The 10,728-nt window shown below is 38.6% G+C and overlaps 2 protein-coding genes across 2 annotated transcripts; both read left to right on the forward strand.

Annotated features, from left to right (window-relative positions):
- The first annotated feature begins 6,267 nt into the window (after nucleotides 1-6,267).
- LOC145617054 (uncharacterized) lies at nucleotides 6,268-7,125 on the forward strand. The gene has a single exon (XM_081671753.1). The coding sequence runs from the start codon at nucleotides 6,268-6,270 to the stop codon at nucleotides 7,123-7,125; it is 858 nt and encodes a 285-aa protein (XP_081527879.1).
- A 1,377-nt stretch (nucleotides 7,126-8,502) lies between these two features.
- On the forward strand, nucleotides 8,503-9,201 carry LOC145617055 (uncharacterized). The gene has a single exon (XM_081671755.1). It carries the CDS (start codon nucleotides 8,503-8,505, stop codon nucleotides 9,199-9,201), a length of 699 nt encoding a protein of 232 aa, XP_081527881.1.
- Nucleotides 9,202-10,728: the final 1,527 nt, after the last annotated feature.

Genomic DNA, 10,728 nt, shown 5'->3' on the forward strand with positions numbered 1-10,728 from the left:
ATTCCCCGTTTTTCCCTTCTTCCCTAATGATACTTCTTTAGTTCGTATAGGTTATCTCATATCTCCATAATTCTTTATGATCCTATCCCTTAATAAGTATTGAGTACATCATAATTGAGCCCAAAAAACGCAAAAAAAAAAAAAAAAAAGCTTATATCATAGACTATCTAGCATGTTTTGTGTGTGGCTGACGCCTGACGGCTAACTATACCGTGTGACCAATTATAAAACAATAAAGTAACCCCTATAACACTGACCAGATAACCCATGTAATAGTGTAATACTGACCGAGTAATCTTTATAACACTGACCAAATAACCCTATAACATTGACCAAGTAACTCTATAATACTGACAAAGTAATTCCTTTAACACTGACTAAGTAACCCCTATTACACTAACGAATTAACCCTTATAATGACTAGCCAAACCGTGTGACCAGTCACATATAAGAATTTGTGTAAACCATTAGTCTTACCACAATCTATTTCACTATTACAAGGACGAAAAACTTGATTGTAATTCCACCAAAAATCAATAACATAAGTAGTTCTAGAAAAATAATCTCTCATTCAAAACCCTTAATATTTCACCATCGTTAGACTATAGTCATCGATTTAGTGTGTGTTCTATTCACTGATTTTAATTTATTTAAACTTGTCTTATCTTATCTTATCTGAGCATATTTATGTAAACTTACCTAAAGTATCAAAACTTATTAAATATTATTAAAACTTATTTTAGTTGTAATTTGTATTCCTAAACTTACCTTATTAGACATCGCGTTTTTTGTGTGAGGTTACTTATTTAGGGGTTACTCGGTTATGGGTTATTTGATCGGTCTAAGGTTACTCGATCAAAGGTTACTTGGTTGGCCATGGGTTATTCGATTAGTCGGGGTTACCCTGAATAAGTAAGTCTAGTCATACAGTGTGGCCAACCACATATTAAATCTAAAATAAATGAAAATAAGGTAAACGGAACAAACCCTTATACGAATTGCGGTTAATAATCATTTGCTTGGTTGCACCAGCGGGGAAAAAGGTTCAAGAGTTGGTAAGAAAGGATAGGGATGTGAACAAATAAAAAAAAATCATTATCAATGCAACATTAGTCTCCTTTTTTGGCCTTCAAGTGATTTGTTTGAAGGATTTTCCTACCTCCCAACTTTTGTGTTTTCTTCTCTACTTTCAAATTCTTAATTACATTATTCTTGTTTGTTCTTCTTTATCACTTCAATTATCACAAGTTGCTCTAGCTAACAATGACTCTTTTGCATGCATAAGGTCACACAACGAGAGGTTATACATATGAGTATTTTAAGTTGTTTGCATTGATTTACACTATCACAAAATATCAAATATATACATTAAATAAATAATACTTTCTCCGTTCTTTTTACTTGACCCGCTTTGACTTTTACACTATTTACCAACCTTCTTTCACCGTCTTTTGTGAATAATATGAAAGGAAAAACATATTCATATTGGATCTTTTTAAGTTCGTCTCAATAAGTACTATCATAATATATAACTCTTATTGTTTACTTGTGATGAATTAAAACTATTCATTGTTAAAGTTTTACAATAGTAATCGTGATAAAAGAATTAGGTCAAGTAAAAAAAACAGAGGAAGTAAGAAATTACCTGAGTTACTGAACGAAAACAAAATACACTACATGTAAAGTTTGTATTTTTTTTTTTTTTTAAAAAAGATCTGAAAAAGTCTATCTTCATGCTCTTGTTTATTTTTAGACTTTTAGTTTATTGAAATTGATATGCTCTAGCACTTTGTGTTTAAGCTTTATTACAATAATATTTTTGTATTTTAATTGGTCAAAATTTATATGCAACATAACATGACACTGTTAATTAAGACGAACACTACAAGAGTAGGGGGTGAATTGTATATGAGTTCCTATTACCTACTTTTGCGGAATATAAAACAGAATGTAATGAACTTGCAATGCACACAGTATTTTACGAGGAAACCTTCTAGAACCCGGCCAATTGGAAGTAAAACCTCGACCCTTGTAAGGGATTTCCAAAACCAAACTACTTTAATATAATAGGGAAAACACACAAGTTGCAGCCTATTATACTCAGACCTTTACTCACAAGTTCCAAACTGAGCTTGCTACACAGTAGGACCCTGTCCTATCCAATCTAAGTCCCACACTTAGATTCACTTATATGAAAGGTAAGCTACGCATGAAACCCGAAACTAATATGACAAAGTTATAAGCTTGGCAAACTTACACAATTAAAGTACAATTCGATCTCTTCACGCATAAACTCACATAAAACTATGAAATGAGATTTCTACTATTTATACAAAACTAGCTCGTATAACAAGTAGGGTTTTCAAAGGATAAGTACTACCTCCATTTCTCATTATCTGCAACAAAGGGGTATTATTTGTGAGATATAAAATATTCCTTTGTTGCAGATAATGCGAAATGGAGGTAGTATGTTAAATTAACCAAATCTCAAAGCACGGTTTTAAGTAAATCTAGTTTAAAGAAAATCTTTTTGGAAAACTTATTAAAGATAGATTATCAAACGGATCACATCTTTTGATAATCAGTTTTTAAGAAATAAAACATTTTAGAAAATCTTTTTCTTAAAAACTTATCTTTTTAAACTTTCCTATTATAAGGAGCTTGCCAAGCCTCTTTGCCACGTTTCTAATAAGTCTCACGTGTAAACCTACTTAACATATTTACAGCAAATTTAAAAGATAAAATCTTGACTAAATTGCTTCGCCAATATTCTGTATGATATGATACTTGGGCTTGACGCAGATCAGGATTATGTTCCTGCTGTCACTTGTACTCCAGTTTTGAACTGGAACTTCGCGGGCCAAGTTCTTCCAGAACTTGCTGTCTTCAACGCAGACCAAGTCAACACCTTAACCTGCTGTCTTCAAGTTCCTATTAGGGAACGTTCCTGTTAGGGAACTTAGTTCTTGTTAGAGAACTCTTCTTCTATCTTCTTTAACCTTTCTTAGGAAACTCTTCATGTCTTCTTAGATTAGGCTACTCTTCCACCTCCAAGGTGCATTTCACCTGTTCTAGTTATACACTTAGAGAATATGTAAGAATAGTCCATAATATTGATTCAAAGAATGACACGGGAATACGAAGGATCCAAATTGGTAGAGCATAACCCCATGAAGGATAGAATAAGAGCAACTCCAATGGTTGTAGCTAGGGACTTACTTGCAATATTAAATAATCTCTAGTTACTACCTTGACCATTGGAGTCAGAAAATCTAATTTGCTTAGAAAAAAACTTGCCAAAACAAAAAAATTTAGAATAAATTAAATTAAATATTAAAAAGTTAATTAAGGAGGTGGGGTTAATTTAAGTAGTAAGCTAATAGCTAGCCATTGGAGTTTAAAGTAGCTAAAATGATAATTAGCTTAAAAGCTTATGTGCCATGGCTAGCTAATTTGACAATTAGCTTATCATTGGAATTGCTCTAAGGAATCTCTTTGTTTGTAGAAAATTAGGAGTCGAATAATTGTTAGCGTAGTTTCCGCCATTCCATTCAACACGAAATTTGACATAGTCAAAAATATCACACCTAAATATTTTTCACCGTCTGTCACTGTAGCATGATGCATTGTTGTCCTAAAAAATGCAGTCATAGTAAGTACCGATAAAATTATCACATGCACACTCTTGAAGATGTAAAGAAAAGAATTTCGCTTCATTAGTAACCATTCCCTTGAGAAACATGCCTTAAGTATCTCAATGTTGGAGATACTATAGTTTTCTTTGACCAATGCTAAGGGTGAGTTCTTTCTCTAGGGTAAGGAACCCTTAGATCTAACAACATGGAAAGATCGAAAAGCCTCAACAAGCTCAATATTGGAAACATAATGGTACTTTTGCTCCTTGAACCAGTATTGTGGTTGGTCCTTTTTGGATGTCACTTGTTGTAGAAAACTTGCTACCTCTTTTCTTTCAGGACACTTGAATCCAACATATTCAAAGAAGTCTAGGACATACTCACGCGGTCCTTGGTAAACAATTTGGCCATCTGAGATGAGAATGATATCATCGAAGAGTTCATATACTTGAGGCGTACGTTGCAACAAGGATATAATTGTTGTCATGTCCATTATATGAACTATTTCACTTATGTACTTGCATACTTGATATGTAGTTGAGCTATCCAACCCAGTTGAAATTTCGTCCATTAGATAAACTTTTGCAGGTCCGGCTAACATTTCACCTATATATTAATCCAAACAATACATAAGTTATAAAGATAAAATGTTGCTATTGAACTCTATATTTGAACCTTTCTTTGTTATTACAAGGAATATAATATTACGAACCAATAGTGAGACGCTTTCTTTCACCTCTAGAAATACCTTTTTGTTGGGCCCGTATTATCATACGACCCATTACACTTAGGGCACCAGTCCAAGATCAATGGTTCAGCAAAAATAGGCAAAACGGCTTGATTAGAGTAAACAAGGAAAGCAGCATCATACATATCAATCAAGAGGATACTTGCCAAAGATACACCTACAGAACAGGGAAGAAGATAAATCAAGAAGATCTTCTTCATTTCGAATATATTCTAAAGATATTTGTAAACCCTAGAGATCCCTAGGTATAAATAAGTGTAATTAGATATTTTCAGCATTCATGTACACACGCATCCTCTAAATATAATCGAATTACTCTACTTTTATCTACGGAACTGCATCTCTACTGAAGAAGGAAGCTTGTCCTTGCTCAGTATTGTATTTCTGAACTCATTCTCTTTACATAATTGAATACTTATTGCTTATTTATTGTTTATCTATTGCTTTATCAATCGTTCATAGTAGTTTTATATGCTTTTGGTAGTATGATTGTTATTACCCCTCAAACCTAGCAGATTCTCATATGTCCTTGTTGAGATTTGCCTAAACAATTTGGTGCCCACCGTGGGGCTGATAATCAATTAACCTACCAATTCGCCAAAAACCAAAATAAACACCATGTCTGGGCACCAAGTACCCTTTACCATGGCCGAAATCAATGAGGGAATGAATGCATTCCGTCAAACCTTAGACCAACAAAAAAGCCAGATTGAAACACTGTTGGCCCAAAAGGTTCAAACCGAAGCCAAACTCACCAGTCTCACTAAACAAAATGAAGCCCTCCGTAGCCAAATACAATAAGTTGCTTCTAAAACCGTTAACACCAGAAAGAACACTGAAAGTATAGCCATGCAGCTTGATATGTCAGGTACTTTTCATACCCCTAACGGGGAAAAAGGATCTAACACTAGGGAAACAGCCCTGAATCTAGACTCTTTGGATGCAGGAATTCGTAAGAAGAATAGCCAGGAAGGATCCGAGGAAGGAAATATAGAGAAGGTAGTCAAAGAGTACCTCAAAGCAATCGAAGCCAAGATCGCCAAGATTCCTGGAATGCCAAAGCCCATGGAGGAAGAAGCATCAGATGGCTATATAGAGTCTCCTTTCTCAGAAGAGATCGCCATGGTAGAAGTGCCAAAGAGGTTCAGCACGCCCAACATGGCTATGTATGATGGAACAACAGACCCTGATGAGCACGTGTCCCTTTACAAACAGAAGATGATGACAAGCTCAATCCCTAGAGACATCAGAGAGGCTATCATGTGCAAAGGCTTTGGAGCCACATTATCAGGTCCAGCTCTAACTTGGTTCATTAATTTAGATAATGGGACAATTCGATCTTTTGCAAGAATGGTAAACCTATTCAAGATCCAGTTCGCCAGCAACAGGAAAATAGAGAAGAAGTCATCAGATCTATACCGTGTTGTGCAGAGACACGGTGAATCCTTGAGGGACTATCTCAACAGGTTCAACAGGGAAAAGATTGGGATACACAAGTGTGATGCTCCTACAAGAATTGAAGCATTCAGAAGAGGGTTGCTAGACCATAGCGAGCTCTACAAGGAATTGACCAAGTATCCCTGTACGACCTTTGAAGACGTGCAAGCTAAAGCAATGGCTCAAGTCAGATTTGAAGAAGATGCATATGCAAGAAAGACTCCAAAACTCAGAAAAGATGAAGATCGTCCGACAAGAAGGAACAACAACTTTCCTAGAAGAGATCATTGATTCAAGTCGTATCAGCGTTCACGCTTTGATGAGGGATCAATCAATGCTGTCGAAGGAGAATTTTCTGATTGGAGGGAAGATCCTGAACTTCCACCCAAGTTACATGAGTATTGCTTCAATGTCAATCCTGCAGGAGTAATAAGGACCTTAAACAAGATGGGAGATACTGTACAATGGCCCAGAAGGAGCGATAGGCCTGGAGAGAAGAAAGATCCGTCCAGATGGTGTGATTTCCATTTAGATATCGGTCACACTACTGATGAATGTGTCGCGCTCAGAAAGGAAGTTGCATACTTGCTGAAGAAAGGCTACCTCAAAGAGCTCCTGTCAGATAAATCTAAAGCTCTAGGGAAGGAAAGGGAGTCTAAGCAAGGAGGTCCTCCCACTCCACCTCCAATTGTCAAAACCATTTGTTTCATATCAGGAGGGTCGGAAGTATGCGGTTTAACATATTCAGCAGCAAAGCGACATGCAAAGGAGAGTAATAAAGATCAACCAGACAAGAGGGAGAAATCCAAGATAGACATCCCCATCATGTTTGAAGAAAGCGATGCAGTAGAAGGCCATCATGACAGTCTAGTGATCTCACTCCCAGTTGGAAATTGCATGATCAAGCGAATCCTAGTTGACAATGGAAGCTCTGCAAATATCATCATGCTGGACACCCTGAAACATATGAACATAGATGAGAAGAACATCGTCAACAAGTCAACAATGCTAGTAGGATTCAGTGGGGAAACCAAAAAGACAAGTAGAGAGATTACATTGGCAACGTACGCAAAAGGGATTAACCTACAGGTCAAGTTCCTAGTGATCGATACTCTGTCCTCATACAATATGATTTTGGGCAGACCTTGGATACATGAGATGAAAGCCATCCCTTCTACATACCATCAAGTCATTAAGTTTCCTACTAGGTGGGGAATTCAAGAAATCAGAGGAGATCCTAGGGAAGCTAAAGAATGTTACAAGATAGCATTGAAAGCAACATCTGCAGAAAAGAGTTCAGCATAGCAATCAGAGGGTCAACTGGGCCAAGAGAAATTGAGCATATCAGAAGAACAGGAAGCTACAGAAGTCCAGTTGGACCCCATACATCCAGATCAAAAAGTCAAAATAGGATCAGAATTGAAGGCAGAACTCAGACAGCAAATTTACGACTTTCTAGACGAAGAAAAAGATGTGTTCACTTGGACCCATGAAGACATGAAAGGCATCTCCCCAGACGTAATCACTCACAAGTTGAACGTAGATCCAATGCATACACCAGTAAAACAAAAGAGAAGGAAATTTGCGCCAGAAAAGAACAAGATTATCAATGAGGAAATTCAGAACCTACTGAAGACTGGGAAGATCAGAGAGGTAAAGTACCCAGAATGGCTCGCCAATGTAGTGGTAGTCAGGAAGAAGAACGGAAAATGGCGAATCTGCATAGACTTTACAGACATCAACAAGGCCTGCCCAAAAGACCCGTTCCCTTTACCCCATATTGATGCCATGGTAGACGCCACAGCAGGGCACGAGCTGCTATCCTTCATGGACGCCTACAGCGGTTACAACCAGATCCTCATGCACAAGGACGACCAAGAGAAAACCGCCTTCATTACCAGTCAAGGAATATACTGCTACAAGGTAATGCCTTTTGGATTGAAGAACGCAGGAGCAACATACCAGAGGTTGGTGAACAAGATGTTTGAAGAACAGATTGGAAACACAATGGAAGTTTACATAGATGACATGGTAGTTAAATCCAAGAAGGCAGAAGATCACGTCAAAGACCTTAGAGAAGCGTTTGCCATCTTAAAACAATACGGCATGAAGCTAAACCCCACAAAGTGCACATTTGGAGTACAATTAGGAAAGTTCCTAGGATACATGGTCACACAAAGAGGAATAGAAGCCAGCCTAGAACAGGTCAAAGCCATCCTAGACCTGGAGCGACCAAAATCCAAGAAGGATGTACAAAGCTTAACAGGATAAATTGCGGCATTGAACAGGTTCATCTCAAAGTCTTTAGAAAAGAACAGAGCCTTTTACGAAGTACTGAAGAAGAATAAGGAATTCAAGTGGGAACAAAAGTATGACGAAGCATTTCAGAAGTTGAAAGAATACTTAGCCAACCCATTGATTCTCTCCAAGCCCAAAGAAGGAGAACCACTCCAGTTATACCTCGTAGTGTCTGAAGGGACGATCAGCGCAGTTCTCACAAGAGAAGAAGACAAGGAGCAGTTCCCAATCTACTACGTAAGCAAAACCCTACTCAGTGCAGAAACGAGGTATGCATCATTAGAGAAAATCATTCTAGCCTTATTCACTGCTTCAGTAAAGTTACGTCCATACTTTTAAAGCCATTCCATACGAGTACATACCAACTATCCCATCAGAGCTATCATGAGAAAGCCAGAGATGTCAGGAAGGATGGAGAAATGGGCCTTACACTTGAGCAGATATGATATACAGTACGAGCCCAGGACGGCAGTCAAATCACAAGCCTTGGCAGACTTCAGCCCTACCCTGGAAGAAGAAGCACATAAGGAAGTACTGGCGCTACAGGAACCAAAAACTGCACAGAAATGGATACTTCATACAGATGGCGCAACAAACATACGCGGAGTAGGCTTAGGAGTAGTACTGACATCACCCCAAGGAGACAAGATAGAACAGGCAATAAGGTGTAACTTCAAGGCTACCAATAATGAAGCTGAATACGAAGCACTAATCACAGGATTAACCGTTGCAAAGGACATGAAGATACAACACCTGGAAGTAATTTCTGACTCTTTACTCATGGTAAACCAAATCAACGGGGAATATGCAGAAAAAGACACCAGAATGATAGCCTACCTAGAAGTCACAAAGAAGCTCATTAAGGAGTTCAAGGAATTCAAGATAGAACAAGTACCCAGAAACTTGAACACTAAAGAAGACGCCCTGGCAAACTTGGGATCAAACATCAACCCAGAGGAATTTGGAGCTATCCCCCTAGTGCACGTATTCTCACCAGCCATAGAGAAAGAATCACCATGGGTGTCTACGAAGTTCAAACGAGCCTTACTAGAGAAGAAGACAACAGCTGGACAACACCATTGAAGGAATACCTCTTGGGCAACACGAAACCAACAGGGAAAGTAACAGCTCAAGCATTCGCTCAGAAAGCCTCCAAGTATTGTCTGATCAGCAATGTACTCTTCAAGAAATCTGCAGCAGGACCTTTCTTACGGTGCCTGGAAGGAAAAGAAGCTCAGCATGTATTACAATCCTTACACAGCGGAGAATGCGAAAATCATTCCGGAGGAAGGAATCTAGCCAACAGAGCACTCAGAATGGGATACTACTGGCCTAGCATGAGAAAGGATGCAGCAGAGTTCGCCAAGAAATGCCTAGCATGCCAAAAGCATGCACCCTTGACACACAAGCCATCAGAAGATCTACATCCAACATTGACACCTTGGCCATTCATGAAGTGGGGAATGGACATAGTAAAGCTACCCCCATCATCAGGAAAGAGAGTGTACTTCTTAGCAATGACGGACTACTTCTCTAAATGGATTGAAGCAGAAGCATACAAGGATATCAAGGATAAGCATGTCATCTCATTTATAAAAAGAAACATTCTAAGCAGATTCGGGGTACCAGCAGAAATCATTACAGACAATGGATCCCAGTTCATCAGCAACAAGACCACCAAGTTCTGTAAGGAATGGAACATCTCCCTTATCACGTCTACACCGAGGTACCCACAAGCAAACGGACAGGCAGAGTCGAGCAACAAAATCCTTATAGGCAACATGAAGAAAAGGTTGGAAGGAGCCAAAGGAAAATGGGCAGACGAATTACCCAACATACTGTGGGCAGATAGAACAACTCCTAAAGGCGCTACAGGCCATACCCCCTTCTCGTTGGTGTACGGATGTGAAGCAGTAATCCCAACAGAGGTAGAAGTCCCCACAGCAAGGTACGGGTTAATGACAGAAGAAAGGAATCAAGCAGAACTAATTCACAACCTAGACACAGTGGAAGAACTTAGGGAAGGCGCACAAATGAGGATGGCAGCATACCAACAGGAAGTAGCAAGGTCTTTCAACAAGAATATTAGAACAAAAGTCTTCAAATTAGGAGATTGGGTTCTCAGGAAGGTATACGAAAACACCAGGGAAGTAAATGCAGGGAAGCTAGCACCCAACTGGGAAGGACCCTATGAGATCACTAAGGTAGTAGGTAATGGAGCGTACAGACTCTGAAATGCAGAAGGAAAAGAAGTACAGCGAAGCTGGAATGCAGCACACCTAAAGCTATATCATTTATGAGGAAGCAAAGGTATGTAGTTATCATTTCAATTTTGTCTTTTTACTTACAAAAAAAAAAAAAAAAAAAGCAAGCAAAAAAACAAAAAAAAAAAAGAAGAAAAACACAAAAACACAAAAATCTCCAGCAGCCAAAATCAGCACGAAAGGTACTCCTCTCTCCTCTTTCTTTGTCAATTTGATTTATGATCATTACGAGTACTGACTTTGGCATCGGAGGGCCGTTGGGGAAACCCACGGCCACCCCTCACCTTATTCTGTTTTGCAAGGAACATTACCTACACTACTAGGCAAGAATGAAGCAAGTCACCAC

The sequence above is a fragment of the Chenopodium album genome, chromosome 26, assembly GCF_948465745.1.
Source record: "Chenopodium album chromosome 26, dcCheAlbu1.1, whole genome shotgun sequence".
Classification (NCBI taxonomy): domain Eukaryota; kingdom Viridiplantae; phylum Streptophyta; class Magnoliopsida; order Caryophyllales; family Amaranthaceae; genus Chenopodium; species Chenopodium album.

Coding starts and splice junctions, on each gene's coding strand:
- LOC145617054 (XM_081671753.1), top strand. CDS start 6,268: ATGGGAGATACTGTACAATGGCCCAGAAGGAGCGATAGGCCTGGAGAG.
- LOC145617055 (XM_081671755.1), top strand. CDS start 8,503: ATGAGAAAGCCAGAGATGTCAGGAAGGATGGAGAAATGGGCCTTACAC.